We start from the raw sequence: 19706 nt of genomic DNA on the forward strand, positions 1-19706 counted from the left end.
ATGAAGCTCTTCCTGCACTCGGGACACTCGCAGGGCTTCCCTCACTGGTGCCTCCGTTGGTGCTGAGTCAAGAGAGAGCTCCTGGAGAAGCTCTTCCCACACTCGTCACACTCATAGGGCTTTTCCCCAGTGTGGATGCGCCGGTGCCTGATGAGGTTGGAGTTTTGCTTGAAGCCCTTCCCACAGTCAGGGCAGCGGAAGGGCCTCTCCTGGGTGTGAATGCGCTCATGGACGAGGAGATTGGAGGTGGTTTGAAACCTCTTCCCACATGTGGGACACTCATAGGGCCTCCCCCCGGTGTGGATTATCTTGTGCTGGATCAGGTTGGAGTTACTGCTGAAGCTCTTCCCACATTCCGTGCAATCGTAGGGCTTTTCCCCACTGTGGATCGCCTGGTGGGTGATGAGGTTGGAGTTTCGGTTGAAGCTCTTCCCACACTTCCCACACTCATAGGGCTTTTCCCCAGTGTGGATTTTCTTGTGCTTGATCAGGGAGGAGATGTGGCTGAAGCTCTTCCCACATTGTCCACAGTCGTAGGGCTTTTCCCCAGTGTGGATGCGCCGGTGCCTGATGAGGTTGGGTTGTGTTGGTTTGTGGGGGGGGGTTTGGGTGTGTGTGTTGGGGGGGTCAGATCTGGTCTGGAAGCTCTTCCCACACTTCCCACACTGATAGGGCTTTTCCCCTGTGTGGATCTTCTTGTGTTTGATCAGGTTGGAGATGTGGCTAAACCTCTTAACACACTTCCCACACTCATAGGGCTTTTCCCCTGTGTGGATCCTCTCGTGGCAGATCAGCTGACATCTCCAGCTGAAGCTTTTCCCACATTCCCCACACTTGTGGGGTTTCTCTCCGCCCTCAGGCTTCTCCCCCAGCTCCGAGCTCCGGCTGCATCTCCGGGCCTTTTCCTCCTCCTCCATCCGGCCATGCCTTGGCAATGACAAATCCTGCTTTGGGGGAAAAACAAGGGCTCAGCGCCTTGCCCTGGGGGTTCCTCCTGCCCAGCTCCAGCTCTGCAACTCTCCCATGGGTTTGTGTCCATAAAATCCCCAAACCACCACCATTCACCTCAAAACCCTCACAGCGTTTCCCCCTCTCTGCTCTTTGCACTTTGGCCTCCTCAGGGTCTCCCTTCCCTGCACTCATGGGGCTCCCGTGGCTCCCGGGCTTCCCTATTTTCCAGGGTCCCGCTTAGGGATGATCCGGGGGCTTTGGGGCTCCCAGGGGTCCCTTCTCCCCTCATTCTCTGCTCCGCGCTTCCAGGGATCCCAGGCTTCCCCTTAGCCACGCTCCCCCCTCTCCAGCCTGCCGGGGCTCCCCCAGCTCCGCCATCGCCCCTCTCCGCTCACCCCACTCCGGGGCTCCCGCCCTTCCCCTCCACCGCTCTCCCGGCCGGACCCCATGCCCCATGTCCCCCTCCCACCCCGACACCGGGCCGTGCCCACCTGCAGCCCCCAAAATATCCCCCAAAGCCCCACTGGCGCCTCAGCTTTGCCCTTCCGCCACATCCAAACGTTCCCCCCGCACAATCAAACCCTCCCAGCGACCCTGAACGAGATTTGGGGCTCAATCCCGGAAGCTGCGAGCTCCAAACACCCGCCCAGAAAAAACGCCGCTCGGGGACCCCCGAGACATTTGGGGCGACTTCTTCCTCCCCCTCACCTGCGGCGTGCGGGGCGCCGATGCTCCCGGGGCCGCGAAAAAGAGCTGCGCGCTTCTTCTGCTGCTGCTGCTCTTCCTCTCTCCAACCTCTTCCTGCTCTTCCTGTTCCGGCTCCTCCTCTTCCTCTCTCCTCCTTCCTCCTCCCGCCTCCTCCTGCTCGGATCTCCGGCCTTTCTCCCGCTCCTTCCTCATCCCTCCTCCTCCTCCTCCATCCCTTCTCCTCCTCCCCCCAAGCCCAGCGCCCACCCTTTCCCCCCCTTTTCCCCACGCCGTCGCATGCCGCGGGAGGAGCCGGGATGGAGCCGGGGCAGGTCGGGCTGGGGCAGCGCTGGGCTCCGGGCCAGGCCTGGGCGCCCCCCACGCGCCCCCTCCCCAAATTGGGCTGGCGGGAAGCGCTGGGGGCGAGGGGGGGGCGCAGGTGGGGTTGGGGTGGGGAGCGCTGGGCGCTGCGGGTCTGCCTGGGAACTGGAGAGTCATCAGCGCCGCGAGCTCGGATTGGATCAGAATCGCTCAGCGCCTTCTCCCATTGGCTCATTTTCGCGGGGCTATTTTTCGGGGCTGTTTTTCTATGGGGTTTGGAGGTTCTGGGGGGCTCAGGGGGTCTCAGCGCCTTTTTTGGGGTTCGCTGTGTGCCGTGTCGGGGTTCAGCTGCCTCCCAAGGCCCCCAGAGCGGGGTGACACTGGGGGACACACGGGGGTCCCCATTCCCGATCCATCCCAGGGTCAGGTCTGCCCCCCAGTCACAGCCCCACCGCGGGGTCCCCTCAACTCCCTCCCCAGTGCCCCCCAAGAAACGCGACCGGAGCCAACTGGGAAGCTTTACTGGGAGCACTGGGAGCAGCCGGGCGGGGTCAGAGTGACAGCAGGGCTGGGGGGACACACGACCCCGTGTGACTGGAGTGTGAAGGATCTGCTGGAAGTCCACAGCACTTCAACCAGGAATGAACTCAAAAGAATTCTCACGGGTGGCCTCCAGGAAGGGGACAGTGTCAGTCCAGGAGCACAGGGCTGGCAGGGTGTGGCTGTGTCCAGGGCTCTGGAAGAGACGTGGTGCTCTGCTGGGACTGAAATGCCTGGGCCTGGGCAGTTCAGCCGTATCTGTCCCCTGTCCCTGTCTGTGTCCCTTGTCCCTTGCTCTGTCCGCTGTCCCTGTCTGTGTCCCTTGTCCTTTGCTCTGTCCCCTGTCCCTGTCTGTGTCCCCTGTCACTGTCTGTGTCCCTTGTTCCTGGCTGTGTCCCCATCCCTTGTCTCTCCTGCTGCCAGCTCAGTGAGTGGCACACAGGCTGAGGGTCCCTCCTCTGTTCCCTGGGCGTCGGGTGGGAGATGTGAGGGCTGAGCCTGCTCAGGACAGCTCCATCCTCACGACGAACTGCTCTTTCCAGCTCCAGGCCAGAGGATCAGATCCCACCTCAAGTTTATCGTGGTGCTGGTTGTGCTCCTAGCCCTGGTTGTGGCTCTGGGGGTGTCCTTGGCTGCTGTGTCAGGTAAGGGAGGAGCAGCAGCCTCAGCCCAACCCCTCGGGGCACTGCTGGCTCACTGCTGCCTGAGGGGAGAATCCTCAGACATTCTTCTCCATTTCCCTCTGCAGGGAGAATACACAGAGAGACTCCAGTTACTCCAGTTAACCCTGCAGCTCGGGTGCTGCTGGCCTGTCCCCATGGCTGGGTTGGGTACAACGGGATCTGCTACTTCCTCTCGAGGCATCGTCTCTCCTGGGATCAGGCTAAGGCTCGGTGCTCCGAGCTCGAGGCTTCCCTGGCTGTGCTCACTGACAAGGAAATGGTGAGTGAGGGGTTTGGGGGCTTTGGGAAGGCCAAGGGGACCCTGGGGTGCTCCTGGGCTAGGAGTCCATTGTTTGCTCCTCTCTCCTTGCCAGGAGTTCCTGTTCCGCCTCAGCAGGAATGTTGATTACTGGCTCGGGCTGCAGTGGGTGGATGGCAGCAGCTTCAACTCCTCCTGAGTCCTGGGGGCACGGGCATGGCCTGGGGGCACAGGCAGAGCTTTGGGGGCACAGGCAGAGCCTTGGGGGCACAGGCATGGCCTGGGGGGCACAGGCAGGGCCCGGGGGCACAGGCAGAGCCTTGGGGGCACAGGCAGAGCCTGGGGGCACAGGCAGGGCCCGGGGGGGCACAGGCAGGGCCCTGGGGGGCACAGGCAGGGCCTGGGGGGCACAGGCAGAGCCCGGGGGCACAGGCAGAGCCTGGGGGCACAGGGGCACAATGTGTTCCCCTGAGGTTCCAGCAATGTCTCTGCTCCTCCCTGCAGGGTTCCTGTGCTGGGCAATGCAGGGTGTGTGCACCTGGCTGAGAATTATCTCGGGAGTGCAATCTGTTCAAATGGTGCGTGTTTGCAGCAGAGCCCAAACCCACCTCTAATGGGGAATGGAGGAAGGATATTTTCTGTGCTGGGCAGTCTCAGCTTCACCTCATCCCCCCAGCATGGGGATTTCCTTCCTCAGCTGCAGTGTCTGCCTTGCACTGATCCTCAGGGTCACATCACTGCCTGTTCTGCAGGAGATGAACCTGCAGGAAGAGGAGATGATGAGAAAACAGATGTGTGGCTGCCTGGGCTGAGCCTGGGGGTTCTTTTGTAATTCTGAAAGCTTCACAAAAGTCATGTTTCTCTTGCACTCTGTATGTTTACTAACCAGGTACATATATATTTGTATGTCCCTGTGGATTCAGCTGTGAAACCTTTGCTGCCTTATGATGTGCCTTGGCTGGGGTAAGGTTCTGATAATACCAAAGTCATGATTTGACCCCACAGGGGCCATTCCCTTAAGGGTTGGACTGTGTCCTTGTGGGTCCCTTCCAACTCAGAGCATTCGCTGAGAGGTCCTTGTGCGACCTCCATCAGTATTTATAGTGTAAATGTTGTTGTTGTTATTTCCTTCATTACTTTATTACTTTTGTAAGAAATGCTAATCAAGGCCGTGCTGTCCCTCGTGTCCCCTCAGCACCTGCAGCCCTGTCCCTTGCCCTGCTGCCCCTGCCCCGGGGGCTTCAGCCGAGCCAGAGCCTCTTCCCACCAGTGCTCCCAGTCTGCCCGTGCAGCCTCCAGCAGCCAGCGAGGCCTTCAGCTGGGCCGGCAGAGAGGAGCTGCTGGAGCTCCCGAATCAGTTTGGTTCCGTTTGTCCTTCCCAGCCTGGGGAACAATGATTTGGGAGTTTTCTGCCCAAACGCTGTCCGTTCCTCCGCTCAGCCCAAGGGGTTTGGGGAGATTTTGGCTTTTTGGGGGAAATCAAAGCGATGTGGGGCTGAGGGAGATCGTCCCTCAGAGCCCCTCTGACCAATCAGAGCTCGAGAACGAGGAGTGGCGGCAGAATCAGCCAATCAAAGCTAGGGCGGGCTTTCTAATCGGCGAATCAGCCAATGAGATCTAGGGGCGGGTTTATGGCGGGAAAATCAGCCAATGGGAGCGAGGGGCGGGCTTTGCACGGTAGGCGGAGTTTCCCTGAGGGAAGCGGCGCTCCGCGGATCTTCCTTCCAAATGTCTGTTCGCAATGGCTCCGGAAAGTGCCGGGCCGGGCAGGAGGCCAGGGAACCGCTGTGGGTGAGTCCGGGATGGAGCAGAGAGCTCCCTGCAGCCCCGGCAGGAGCCCAGAGGGTGGAGCAGGAGATGCGTGAGAGAGGCGGTGGGAAGTCCCCGCAGAACCTCGGGATTTTTGGGCCTGTGGGGATCCTCGCCTGAGCAGCCTTTTCTGAGGGGTTGTGTCCCCTGGGAGAGACCCCAGGCTGGAGCAGGACAGGGATTCCTCTCTGTGACCTTGATACCAAAATCAGCCAGAAAATGAGCTTTCTAGCAATGCTTCTTATTTGAAGCATTTGAAAGCAGCCATTCTTTATCAGTGCTGAACAAACCCCGAGGATCTCTTCTTTAATCTAGTGTGTGGGGTAAAACTTCCGAATGGGGTATTTGTTCCACCCGGATCACACATATTCATTACTAAACACTTCCTGGCTAATTCATAAACCTTTCCTCGTGCTCCTTTCCATCCATCCACCTCCTGCTCAGAGTCCTTTTGTGGTCCTGGAGGGACATCTAAAGGGGTTTCTGGTGATTGCACTCACTGATGTTTGGAGGAAAGCTCAGCTTTCCTCGAAATTGCTTCTCGTTGCATAACTTGCCCAACCTCACTGTAGTTCTCTTTCTCTGTTCCTGCCCTGATTTCATCTATGTTTATCATCCTGTTTGCACACCTTTATCCCCTTTTATCTCTCTGCTCGCTAATCTTTAAGCTCTATCCAGCACCTTTAGGGGAACTGAAAATTTCTATTGTCTGTTCTTGATCAAGTCTCCACTTTTTGTGTGATTCTGTGTCTTTTTGGAGCAGTCCCAGCCCAAAGTGTCACAGGGACTCTGCCGTGGGATGATGACACACCCAGAGAAGACAGATGTTGCAATTACAGTGTATCCAAGTTTAATTACAATATAACCATCTTCAATTACAATGTATCTATCATCACTTGAAACCTGTCTATTACAATATACCCAATACCACTTTTTAAAATGTATCCAATTGCAGATACAAAGTTATTCCTTCTTCATTTTGGAGCAAATTCCTGTCTCAGAACCTGTCTGGAATTTAACACTTTTCACAGTTCACTGACAATCTCTGGCACCATGTGGAATGGTGGTTTAATAACTGGCAGAGTGATCTGTGAAACAAAAATGTGTGCTCCTCCTCTCTGCAGCTGTTTTTGGCCCTGGGAGCCAAGTAATTTCATCATTTTCATCCTGTTTGGCTCTCTGCTGTGCTCTGCAGTGCAGAACGGAAACTTCAGCTGGTTTTGCTCTTCCTGTAGTCTTAGGTCAACATGAACTCTGCTGATAACAAAGCTCTCTCTGCTCAGAGTGCACTAAGGCAAACCACACTTACAATCCCTGCAGATCTTTACTTTTCTGTCCCTCAGTTGCAATGTCCATGTTAAAGCAACCATTTAGTCCTTCTGTGCTGAAACAACTCATGGCAGAGCAGAGCATTAGATTAAATAACCTCATTCAGGGTGGTCAGTGCAAATCCTGCAATGCATCTTCTGTTGACAAAAACAAGTTACTTCTTTCTGTGTTGTTTCCAGTCTGGGTTCTCAGTCAGGCTTGCCTTTAAACATAGCCGGGCTGAAATAAACTTCTTGTGATTGTCTGGAGTGTTTCTGATTTTGGAGCCCAACAGAAGCACAGCAGGATTTTGAATTTCAAAGGTGATTTCCTGTCCCACTGTACAACAGGACTGAGCTCAGTCAGTGGCTCCTCTGGTGTCCCAAACCCTTCTGTCCCACGTGTGTCCCACAGAGCTCAGGCTCTGTCCCACAGTGAATTTTGGGATCCTGATTTAGCAGCTCCATGGCTGTGACTCCTCACTAGCAGCTGGGCCATCCTTGGCTCACATCACTGATCTGTTCAGCAAAATTGGCTGTGACTCCTCCCTGAGCCACTGGGAATTGTGGTGGAACACCTTGGGAAAGATTTTGTCTCTCAGAAGTTAATAATTCAAAAGATCCCTGGGACCTGCCAAGCCCAGAGCCAGAATTACCAGTGTTTCGTTTTGTTTTTGGAGCACAGCCCGAGTGTGATTAGCCAAAACAAGAAAATCTTTATGGGTAATTTCAAAACTCCAGATCATAATCAATAATTCCTGATCCATGCCCTGATCATGCCAAGGAAAGTCTGCAACTCCCTCACAGTTTGTCTCCTGCTCAGTTGAATTTAACCTAGGGAATTTCAAAATCAGAGCTTTAACATCAGAGAATTTCAAACCTTTTTCCAGTAAATTTCCTCCTAATAATGATGTTCTGGAGAGCTGGGCAGGTGCAAAAATCCATGAATTTTCCATCATTTCCCCAGTTTGAATTCAATTAGATGGAAAAGGCACTAATTTCACTGACAGTTGTGACAAAATCACCACTTCATTCCCCTTGCAGGGTGTTTAATTTGGAATGAACAGCTCCTGTGCCTACCAAAAATCCCAATTTTCCATTTCCCAGGGGCAGAAACTTCTGGTTCTCTTCACAATTTCTCTGCTCTTGCCAGGAGAAAGAGCTGGGAGGAGTCCTGGGTTTCACCCGAGGATCCCAAAGTCCATCCTTCCACAAAATGCACTTGGATTCGTTCCCAATCTTCCTAATGAAGGTTGAAGAACTGAATCCCAAAGCAATCCTCCCCCTCCCTGGTAGCTGATTTCATCTTTAATTGCTATCACTGTGAATTTTGTCATCTCCTGAATATTTGAGGTTTTATTTGGGGTCAGATTTACCACTCATGAAATGTCAGGAGTTTCACTCTCAAAAGCAGCAGTGCTCTGGAATCGCTGCTGTTTTACTCTAACATTATGACAGGCCAGCGGCAACACGGCGGCACAGCCAGGGAGGGAGGGAGGGAGGGAGACGGGAGAAGGAAGCCGCCACAGCCCCCCTGCCGCCCCCGCCATCCCCTCCATCCGCCCGCAGCGAGCCCCGAGCCCCGGCACAAGGCAGCGCGGCTCCCACCTGCGCTGGGACAGCCTCTCCGAGCTCCGCCGCCGCCTCCCCGGGCTCTGCCCGCTGCCGCCGCTCCCGGGCCGCACACACGCTCCCACCATGGCGCCGCTGCTGCCCCACTAAAGCCCTGCCTGCCTGCCTGCCTGCCTGGGGGCAACACCGGCGCCGGCCTTGTCCCCGCTCGCTGGCACCGAGCAGCAATGGCGCTGGGACAATCCCGAGTGACAGCACAGCCAGCCAAGGGCAGCGAGGCGCGGGCTCTGCACAGCGCACAGCCCAAGCCCCGCGCTCTCAGGGCCCCCCGGGCTGGCCGAGGCCAAAGCCGCACATGAGGAACAGCCCTGCAACGGGCCCGGGCCCAAGGCGCCATTGCTCTGCAAACAGCGACCAAGTTCTCCGCACCTCCCGGCCCCGCCTCGGCACGCAGCCCCCGGGGCAGCCCCCCGGCCCCCACGGCAGCTCCCAGCCTCCGCCAGCCGCCCTGCAACGGCCCAGGGGGAGCAGGCCAAGGGACGCGGCTGCCGGCGCCCAGGGGACGCCAGGGACAGCGGGAGCACTTCACAAGCCTTTCCTGCAAAAGAGAAAACCATCAGCAAGGAAAAAGCAACAGCAGCGCTGGCTCCAGAGCACAGGGCCACACGAGGCCATGGCACATTGCAGTGGGGTGACGCTGGCCCCATGCCAGGCACCCAGCAGAGCTGCTCTCTCACTGCCCTGCACAGCCGCCGTGGGGAGAGAAAATTGAACCAAGGCTTCCTGAGCTGATAGAAGGACCTGGCTAAGAGATCCCTCATCCAACACCTTGGTGCACAAAACAGGCTGGAAATTGCATATGTGAGTTGAATTTATTGCTAACAAACTCAGAATAGGAGAAGAAGGAAAATTTGACCATATAAAACACCTTCTTCGCAAATTACAGGGATCAGCTGGAATGGGGGTCACCAGGATTCAGCCAAATGGGGGTCACTGGGGATCATCCACTGCAGATCTTCCCACTGGGGATGGAGTTGGAGCAGCAATGAAGCTCTTCCTGCACTCGGGACACTCGCAGGGCTTCCCTCACTGGTGCCTCCGTTGGTGCTGAGTCAAGTGAGAGCTTCTGGAGAAGCTCTTCCCACACTCCCCACACTCGTAGGGCTTTTCCCCAGTGTGGATGCGCCGGTGCCTGATGAGGGTGGAGTTGTGCTTGAAGCGCTTCCCACAGTCAGGGCAGCGGAAGGGCCTCTCCTGGGTGTGAATGCGCTCATGGAGGAGGAGATGGGAGCTGGTCTGAAACCTCTTCCCACACTTCCCACACTCATAGGGCCTCTCCCCAGTGTGGATCTTCTTGTGCTGCATCAGGCTGGAGCTGTGGCTGAAGCTCTTCCCACATACTGCACAATCGTAGGGCTTTTCCCCAGTGTGGATCAGCTGGTGCCGCATCAGGTTGGACATCACGCTGAAGCTCTTCCCACACTCCCCACACTCATAGGGCTTTTCCCCAGTGTGGATCCTCTGGTGCCGGATCAGCTGACATCTCCACCTGAACCTTTTCCCACATTCCCCACACTTGTGGGGCTTCTCTCTGCCCTCAGGCTTCTCCCCCAGCTCCGAGCTCCGGCTGCATCTCCGGGCCTTTTCCTCCTCCTCCATCCGGCCACGCCTTGGCAATGACAAATCCTGCTTTGGGGCAAAAACAAGGGCTCAGCGCCTTGCCCTGGGGGTTCCTCCTGCCCAGCTCCAGCTCTGCAACTCTCCCAGGGGTTTGTGGCCATAAAAACCCCAAACCAGCACCATTCACCTCAAAATCCTCCCAGCATTTCCCCCTCTCTGCTCTTTGCATTTTGGCCTCCTCAGGGTCTCCGTTCCTTGCACTCATGGCGCTCCCGAGGCTCCCGGGCTTCCCTGTTTTCCAGGGTCCCGCTTAGGGATGATCCGGGGGCTTTGGGGTCCCAGGGGTCCCTTCTCCCCTCATTCTCTGCTCCGCGCTTCCAGGGATCCCAGGCTTCCCCCTTATCCACGCTCCCCCCTCTCCAGCCTGCCGGGGCTTCCCCAGCTCCGCCATCGCCCCTCTCCGCTCACCCCACTCCGGGGCTCCCGCCCTTCCCCTCCACCGCTCTCCCGGCCGGACCCCATGCCCCTTGTCCCCCTCCCACCCCGACACCGGGCCGTGCCCACCTGCAGCCCCCAAAATATCCCCCAAAGCCCCACTGGCGCCTCAGCTTTGCCCTTCCGCCACATCCAAACGTTCCCCCCGCACAATCAAACCCTCCCAGCGACCCTGAACGAGATTTGGGGCTCAATCCCGGAAGCTGCGAGCTCCAAACACCCGCCCAGAAAAAACGCCGCTCGGGGACCCCCGAGACATTTGGGGCGACTTCCTCCTCCCCCTCACCTGCGGCGTGCGGAGCGCCGATGCTCCCGGGGCCGCGGCAGACAAAGAGCTGCGCGCGGCTTCTGCTGCTCCTCCTCTTCCTCTCTTCCACCTCTTCCTGTTCCTCTCTCCTCCTTCCTCCTTCCGCCTCCTGCTCCTGCTCGGATCTCCGGCCTTTCTCCCGCTCCTTCCTCATCCCTCCTCCTCCTCCTCCATCCCTTCTCCTCCTCCCCCCAAGCCCAGCGCCCACCCTTTCTCCCCCTTTTCCCCACGCCGTCGCATGCCGCGGGAGGAGCCGGGATGGAGCCGGGGCAGGTCGGGCTGGGGCAGCGCTGGGCTCCGGGCCAGGCCTGGGCGCCCCCCAGGCGCCCCCTCCCCAAATTGGGCTGGCGGGAAGCGCTGGGGGCGTGGGGGGGGCGCAGGTGGGGTTGGGGTGGGGAGCGCTGGGCGCTGCGGGTCTGCCTGGGAACTGGAGAGTCATCAGCGCCGCGAGCTCGGATTGGATCAGAATCGCTCAGCGCCTTCTCCCATTGGCTCATTTTCACGGGGCTATTTTTCGGGGCTGTTTTTCTATGGGGTTTGGAGGTTCTGGGGGGCTCAGGGGAGTCTCAGCGCCTATTTTGGGGTTCGCTGGGTGCCGTGTCGGGGTTCAGCTGCCTCCCAAGACCCCCCAGAGCGGGGTGACACTTGGGGACACACGGGGGTCCCCATTCCCGATCCATCCCGTGGTCAGGTCTGCCCCCCAATCACAGCCCCACCGCGGGGTCCCCCCAAGTCCCTCCCCAGTGCCCCCCAAGAAACGCGACCGGAGCCAACTGGGAAGCTTTATTGGGAGCACTGGGAGCAGCCGGGCGGGGTCAGAGTGACAGCAGGGCTGGGGGGACACACGACCCCGTGTGACTGGAGTGTGAAGGATCTGCTGGAAGTCCACAGCACTTCAGCAACCAGGAATGAACTCAAAAGAACCCTCACGGGTGGCCTCTAGGAAGGGGACAGTGTCAGTCCAGGAGCACAGGGCTGGCAGGGTGTGGCTGTGTCCAGGGCTCTGGAAGAGACGTGGTGCTCTGCTGGGAGTGACATGCCTGGGCCTGGGCAGTTCAGCCGTAGCTGTCCCCTGTCCCTGTCTGTGTCCCTTGTCCCTGTCTGTGTCCCCTGTCCCTGTCTGTGTCCCTTGTCCCTGGCTCTGTCCCCATTCCCTTGTCTCTCCTGCTGCCAGCTCAGTGAGTGGCACACAGGCTGAGGGTCCCTCCTCTGTTCCCTGGGCGTCGGGTGGGAGATGTGAGGGCTGAGCCTGCTCAGGACAGCTCCATCCTCACGACGAACTGCTCTTTCCAGCTCCAGGCTAGAGGATCAGATCCCACCTCAAGTTTATCGTGGTGCTGGTTGTGCTCCTAGCCCTGGTTGTGGCTCTGGGGGTGTCCTTGGCTGCTGTGTCAGGTAAGGGAGGAGCAGCAGCCTCAGCCCAACCCCTCGGGGCACTGCTGGCTCACTGCTGCCTGAGGGGAGAATCCTCAGACATTCTTCTCTTCCCTCTGCAGGGAGAATACACAGAGAGACTCCAGTTACTCCAGTTAACCCTGCAGCTCGGGTGCTGCTGGCCTGTCCCCATGGCTGGGTTGGGTACAACGGGATCTGCTACTTCCTCTCGAGGCATCGTCTCTCCTGGGATCAGGCTAAGGCTCGGTGCTCCGAGCTCGAGGCTTCCCTGGCTGTGCTCACTGACAAGGAAATGGTGAGTGAGGGGTTTGGGGGGTTTGGGAAGGCCAAGGGGACCCTGGGGAGCTCCTGGGCTAGGAGTCCGTAGTTTGCTCCTCTCTCCTTGCCAGGAGTTCCTGTTCCGCCTCAGCAGGAATGTTGATTACTGGCTCGGGCTGCACAGACAGGGCCAGCGGCTGCAGTGGGTGGATGGCAGCAACTTCAGCTCCTCCTGAGTCCTGGGGGGCACAGGCAGGGCCCTGGGGGCACAGGCAGGGCCCTGGGGGGCACAGGCAGAGCCTGGGGGCACAGGCAGAGCCTGGGGGCACAGGGGCACAATGTGTTCCCCTGAGGTTCCAGCAATGTCTCTGCTCCTCCCTGCAGGGTTCCTGTGCTGGGCAATGCAGGGTGTGTGCACCTGGCTGAGAATTATCTCGGGAGTGCAATCTGTTCAAATGAGATGCAGTATATCTGCAGCAGAGCCCAAACCCACCTCTAATGGGGAATGGAGGAAGGATATTTTCTGTGCTGGGCAGTCTCAGCTTCACCTCATCCCCCCAGCATGGGGATTTCCTTCCTCAGCTGCAGTGTCTGCCTTGCACAGATCCTCAGGGTCACATCACTGCCTGTTCTGCAGGAGATGAACCTGCAGGAAGAGGAGATGATGAGAAAACAGATGTGTGGCTGCCTGGGCTGAGCCTGGGGGTTCTTTTGTAATTCTGAAAGCTTCACAAAAGTCATGTTTCTCTTGCACTCTGTATGTTTACTAACCAGGTACATATATATTTGTATGTCCCTGTGGATTCAGCTGTGAAACCTTTGCTGCCTTATGACCTTGGCTGGGGTAAGGTTCTGATAATACCAAAGTCATGATTTGACCCCACAGGGGCCATTCCCTTAAGGGTTGGACTGCGTCCTTGTGGGTCCCTTCCAACTCAGAGCATTCGCTGAGAGGTCCTTGTGCGACCTCCATCAGTATTTATAGTGTAAATGTTGTTGTTGTTATTTCCTTCATTACTTTATTACTTTGTAAGAAATGCTAATCAAGGCCGTGCTGTCCCTCGTGTCCCCTCAGCACCTGCAGCCCTGTCCCTTGCCCTGCTGCCCCTGCCCCGGGGGCTTCAGCCGAGCCAGAGCCTCTTCCCAGTGCTCCCAGTCTGCCCGTGCAGCCTCCAGCAGCCAGCGAGGCCTTCAGCTGGGCCGGCAGAGAGGAGCTGCTGGAGCTCCCAAATCAGTTGGGTTCCGTTTGTCCTTCCCAGCCTGGGGAACAACGATTTGGGAGTTTTCTGCCCAAACCCTGTCCGTTCCTCCGCTCAGCCCAAGGGGTTTGGGGAGATTTTGGCTTTTTGGGGGAAATGAAAGCGATGTGGGGACAAGGCGGGATTGTCCCTCAGAGCAGCTCTGGCCAATCAGTGCGTGAGGATGAGGAGTGGCAGGAGATTCAGACAATCAAAAGGAGCAGTGGGGTTCGGGCGGGAACATCAGCCAATGGGTGCGAAGGGCGGGCTTTGGGCGGGTTCTATAAAAAGTTCTCTGAGGGGCTCGAAGCTCCGCGGAGCCTCAATGTCAGACCCGGGATTGCCCTGGAATGTCCCGGGCTGGGCAGGAGGCCAAGGAACCGCCCTGGTGAGTCCGGGATGGAGCAGAGAGCTCCCTGCAGCCCCGGCAGGAGCCCAGAGGGTGGAGCAGGAGATGCGTGAGAGAGGCCGTGGGAAGCCCCCGCAGAACCTCGGGATTTTTGGGCCTGTGGGGATCCTCGCCTGAGCAGCCTTTTCTGAGGGGTTGTGTCCCCTGGCAGAGACCCCAGGCTGGAGCAGGACAGGGATTCCTCTCTGTGACCATGATACCAAAATCAGCCAGAAAATGAGCTTTCTAGCAATGCTTCTAATTTGAAGCATTTGAAAGCAGCCGTTCTTTATCAGTGCTGAACAAACCCCGAGGATCTCTTCTTTAATCTGATGTGTGGGGTAAAACTTCCGAATGGGGTATTTGTTCCACGCGGATCACACATATTCATTACTAAACACTTCCTGGCTAATTCATAAACCTTTCCTCGTGCTCCTTTCCATCCATCCACCTCCTGCTCAGAGTCCTTTTGTGGTCCTGGAGGGACATCTAAAGGTGTTTCTGGTGATTGCACTCACTGATGTTTGGAGGAAAGCTCAGCTTTCCTCGAAATTGCTTCTCGTTGCATAACTTGCCCAACCTCACTGTAATTCTCTTTCTCTGTTCCTGCCCTGATTTCATCTATGTTTATCATCCTGTTTGCACACCTTTATCCCCTTTTATCTCTCTGCTCGCTAATCTTTAAGCTCTATCCAGCACCTTTAGGGGAACTGAAAATTTCTATTGTCTGTTCTTGATCAAGTCTCCGCTTTTTGTGTGATTCTGTGTCTTTTTGGAGCAGTCCCAGCACAAAGTGTCACAGGGACTCTGCCGTGGGATGATGACACACCCAGAGCAGACAGATGTTGCAATTACAGTGTATCCAAGTTCAATTACAATATAACCATCTTCAATTACAATGTATCTAACATCACTTGAAACGTGTTGATTACAATATACCCAATACCACTTTTTAAAATGTATCCAATTGCAGATACAAAGTTATTCCTTCTTCATTTTGGAGCAAATCCCTGTCTCAGAACCTGTCTGGAATTTAACACTTTTCACAGTTCACTGACAATCTCTGGCACCATGTCGAATGGTGGTTTAATAACTGGCAGAGTGATCTGTGAAACAAAAATGTGTGCTCCTCCTCTCTGCGGCTGTTTTTGGCCCTGGGAGCCAAGTAATTTCATCATTTTCATCCTGTTTGGCTCTCTGCTGTGCTCTGCAGTGCAGAACGGAAACTTCAGCTGGTTTTGCTCTTCCTGTAGTCTTAGATCAACATGAACTCTGCTGATAACAAAGCTCTCTCTGCTCAGAGTGCACTAAGGCAAACCACACTTACAATCCCTGCAGATCTTTACTTTTCTGTCCCTCAGTTGCCATGTCCATGTTAAAGCAACCATTTAGTCCTTCTGTGCTGAAACAACTCATGGCAGAGCAGAGCATTAGATTAAATAACCTCATTCAGGGTGGTCAGTGCAAATCCTGCAATGCATCTTCTGTTGACAAAAACAAGTTACTTCTTTCTGTGTTGTTTCCAGTCTGGGTTCTCAGTCAGGCTTGCCTTTAAACATAGCCGGGCTAGAATAAACTTCTTGTGATTGTCTGGAGTGTTTCTGATTTTGGAGCCCAACAGAAGCACAGCAGGATTTTGAATTTCAAAGGTGATTTCCTGTCCCACTGTACAACAGGACTGAGCTTAGTCAGTGGCTCCTCTGGTGTCCCAAACCCTTCTGTCCCACCTGTGTCCCACAGAGCTCAGGCTCTGTCCCACAGTGAATTTTGGGATCCTGATTTAGCAGCTCCATGGCTGTGACTCCTCACTAGCAGCTGGGCCATCCTTGGCTCACATCACTGATCTGTTCAGCAAAATTGGCAGTGACTCCTCCCTGAGCCACTGGGAATTGTGGTGGAACACCTTGGGAAAGATTTTGGCTCTCAGAAGTGAATAATTCAAAAGAACCCTGGGACCTGCCAAGCCCAGAGCCAGAATTACCAGTGTTTCCTTTTGTTTTTGGAGCACAGCCCGAGTATAATCAGCCCAAACAACAAAATCTTTACGGGTAAATCCAATGTAAATCCAACCCAATTCCAGGTAAATCAAACTGAATCCCAGATTGATCCAACCCAGCTCCAGGTGAGTCAAAACAAATTCCAGGGGGGTCAAACCCAATTCCAGGTCGAGAAAACCCCATTCCAGGTAAACCAAATCCAGTTCCAGGTGGATCAAACCAAATTCCAGGTAAATCCAACCCAATTCCCAGTCAATCCAATCCAGTTCCAGGAGGACCAAACCCAATACCAGGGGTGTCAAACCCAATTCAACTCTTTTAAATGTCCCATCGCCCCTTTCCCTCCATTCAGGAAGCTCCTGACAGCTTTTTTCTGGGAGAAATTCCTGAATTTGGGGATTTTTGGGTGCAGTTTTGGACGGGGAAAGCTCTGCCTGCCTTTGCCCTCCCTGTCTGTGTCCCCAATGTCCCACCCTGTCTGTGTCCCCAATGTCCCACCATGGCTGTGTCCCCAATGTCCCACCCTGGCTGTGTCCCCAGTGTCCCACCATGGCTGTTATCAGACACTGAAATATTTCACGCCTCAAACATCGATACAAAGTTTTGCTCATTATAACAAAAAGTGTACAAAGAAGCTACAATCAAAAATCCTCTCTGAAGATACCTGACTGGGACTTTGGACTGAGAGTCAAACTGCTGAGATCCCATAAAGGGAAACCTATTGTTCACTCATCTCAGGCTGAGGGAAAGGAATGCACACACAAATCCAAAGCCACCAGCTGCTCTGTGAATCATCCCTGGCTGAGTTTGGGGTGGGGGCAGAGCACAGCTCACTGTGATGCCTAAAATGCTGGGAAAGATTGAGCACAGACCCCGCAGTGTAGGAAAATATTCCCTTGGTTTAATAGGATCCCAGGTGCACCACGACGGAAAGAGAGCGACAATATCACGGGTTTGCAATTTATGGACTTCACTGATTAACATACCTATCTAAAATTCCCCAATGAGAAACCTAACAAATGAAGTCATTGCCCCCTTATTCAAATTACCTCCCCCCAGAAAAAAGTTACAAATTAGTTTACAGAAACATGTCCCAGTGATAAAGCTCTTTCAAGGCTGGTGCCTCATGCTCTTGAAATTGTGGAGATTGTTTCGTCTTCTCCAAAGAATTCTGAACGAGGCTGGAGCACAAGGGTTATAAACATGTGGGGCTGAGACACAGAGAGTAAAAGGTACAGGAATGGGAAAGGGTAAAAAGGATATAAAAAGAGTATAAAAGTACAATGAAAAAGGACAAAAACCCATCAGGCATCAGCAGAAGCCAGGTTTACACAAACTGCCCAGCTGTGGAACCCCCAACCCCACCAAAAAGTGACACAGAAACCCCAAAAAACGACACTGAAACCCCAAAAATTGCAGAAAAAAAACCCCAAAAAGTGACACAGAAACCCCAAAAAGTGACATGGAGACTCAAAAAGTGACGATGGGAAACCTCCAGTGGGACAGTGAGACCCCAAAAATGGCAGAGAAAACCCCCAAAATGGAAGAGAAATCCCAAAAAGTGACACAGAACCCCAAAAAACGACAAAGAAACCCCAAAATTGACACAGAAATCCCCAATAGTGACACAGAAATCCCAAAAAGTGACACTTGAGACCCTAAAAATGACACAGAAACACCCAAAATGATACAAAAAACCCCAAAAATGACATGACAAACGCCCAAAAGTGAGACAGAAACCCCAAAAGGTGACCCAGAACCCCCCCAAAAATGACCCAGAAACCCCAAGAAGGACACAAAAATCCCCCAAAACGGCACAGAACCCCCAAAAATCTCCACCGCACGCTGCTGGAGCAGTTCGACATCAAATCGGGACTTTGACGTGAGAGGAGCTGAGGGGAGTCACAATCCATCACAGACCCCCAAATGCCAGGCCTTGCACCACAGCAGTGCAGGTGATGCAAGCAGAGTCTGCTGCTAGAGACTGTCCCCTGCCCCGGGGGGACATGCTGGACATTGTCACCTGGCCTGAGTGTATATTAACCCTTGGCACTCTGTGCTTTTTGGGGGGAAAACCACCACTGAGAAGAGCAGCTGGAGAAGATCAATGTGACATCGTTGGGATCCACGGATGGTGATGTTTTCTTTCTCCCTCTTTCTGTCCCCCTCACCTCTTTTCCTACTTCTCTTTTCCTCTCTTTTCCTCCCTCTTTCTCTCATATTTACTATCAAATAAAACCTACACTACTGACTGGCATGTGGTCTCGTTTGCACCTTAATTCGGGCAGAGGTATTTCCAAAGAACCTCAATGTTTGGATCATAACAGCTGTGACCCCAATGTCCCACCCATGTCTCACCTCAATATCTTCATTTTTACCCCAAATTCAGGTGTTTTGAAGGATTGAAATGAAAACAAGACCAAACCTGAAAGAAAAGGATTTACATGTCTGTGCCCGCTGAGGATCCATGTGGTTGGGTGGGAGGGAAGAACATTTTTGGACGTTTCCACCCCAAAATCCTGCTTTTTGCCCCAATTCAGAACCATTTGGCTGTGAAAGATGCCACTGGGTGAGAGAAAATCAGAATCATGGAATCCCTGAGGTTGCAAAAGACCTCCAAGGCCATCCAGTGTTGCCTCATGCCAAGAGATGATATAACTGAACACAAAAGGTGAGATTTTCTGGGGTGGAAAGTCAACAAATCCGCTCTCCCCAGGGGATTTCTGATGTCCCCAGGAATTCCCATGGACATTCCTGGCCCTGCCTTCATCCAGGTGCCCACGGGGAGCCAGGAGGGTGTGGAGCCACCAGCCAGGTGTCTTTGCCACACGGATCACCAGCAGCACGGATCACCAGGGCTCTGCACAGCTGGGGTCACTGGGGATCATCCAGTGCAGATCTTCCCACTGGGGATGGAGTTGGAGCAGCAATGAAGCTCTTCCTGCACTCGGGACACTCGCAGGGCTTCCCTCACTGGTGCTTCGTCAAGTGAGAGCTCGTGGAGAAGCTCTTCCCACACTCCCCACACTCGTAGGGCTTTTCCCCAGTGTGGATGCGCCGGTGCCTGATGAGGTTGCCATTTTGCTTGAAGCCCTTCCCACAGTCAGGGCAGCGGAAGGGCCTCTCCTGGGTGTGAATGCGCTCATGGCGGAGGAGATTGGAGCTGGTCTGAAACCTCTTCCCACACGTGGGACACTCATAGGGCCTCTCCCCGGTGTGGATCTTCTTGTGCTTGATCAGGCTGGAGCTGTTGCTGAAGCTCTTCCCACATTCCACGCAATCGTAGGGCTTTTCCCCAGTGTGGATCACCTGGTGCCGCATCAGGGTGCACATCCGGCTGAAGCTCTTCCCACACTTCCCACACTCATAGGGCTTTTCCCCAGTGTGGATGCGCCGGTGGGTGATGAGGGTGGAGTTTTGCTTGAAGCCCTTCCCACAGTCAGGGCAGCGGAAGGGCCTCTCCTGGGTGTGAATGCGCTCATGGAGGAGGAGATGGGAGCTGGTGTTAAACCTCTTCCCACACTTCCCACACTCGTAGGGCCTCTCCCCAGTATGGATCTTCTTGTGCTGCATCAGGTTGGAGCTGTGGCTGAAGCTCTTCCCACATTCCGTGCAATCGTAGGACTTTTCCCCAGTGTGGATCACCTGGTGTGTGATCAGGTTGGACATCTGGCTAAAGCTTTTCCCACACTTCCCACACTCATAGGGCTTTTCCCCAGTGTGGATCCTCTGGTGCATGATCAGCTCAGATCTCCGCCTGAAGCTTTTCCCACATTCCCCACACTTGTGGGGCTTCTCTCTGCTCTCAGGCTTCTCCCCCAGCTCCGAGCTCCGGCTGCCTCTCTGGGCCTTTTCCTCCTCCTCCATCCAGCCATGCCTTGGCAATGACAAATCCTGCTT

General features: G+C 55.1%; 1 protein-coding gene across 1 annotated transcript in view; it reads right to left on the minus strand.

Annotated features, from left to right (window-relative positions):
* Positions 1 to 7: 7 nt before the first annotated feature.
* The window catches only part of LOC146421398 (uncharacterized), a 48055-nt gene continuing 28356 nt past the window's right edge, over positions 8 to 19706 (minus strand). Inside the window, exons 2-6 of the mRNA XM_085047537.1 lie at positions 18781 to 19700; positions 12006 to 12011; positions 11380 to 11388; positions 9199 to 9699; positions 8 to 777 (exon numbers count right to left, since the gene is read on the minus strand). Of these exons, the coding sequence (XP_084903663.1) occupies positions 42 to 777; positions 9199 to 9699; positions 11380 to 11388; positions 12006 to 12011; positions 18781 to 19700 (2172 nt within the window). The 3' untranslated portion in view covers positions 8 to 41. The remainder of the gene's footprint in view (positions 778 to 9198; positions 9700 to 11379; positions 11389 to 12005; positions 12012 to 18780; positions 19701 to 19706) is intronic.

Source organism: Lichenostomus cassidix, unplaced genomic scaffold (genome assembly GCF_008360975.1).
Source record: "Lichenostomus cassidix isolate B80296 unplaced genomic scaffold, HeHo_3.0 HiC_scaffold_33, whole genome shotgun sequence".
Classification (NCBI taxonomy): domain Eukaryota; kingdom Metazoa; phylum Chordata; class Aves; order Passeriformes; family Meliphagidae; genus Lichenostomus; species Lichenostomus cassidix.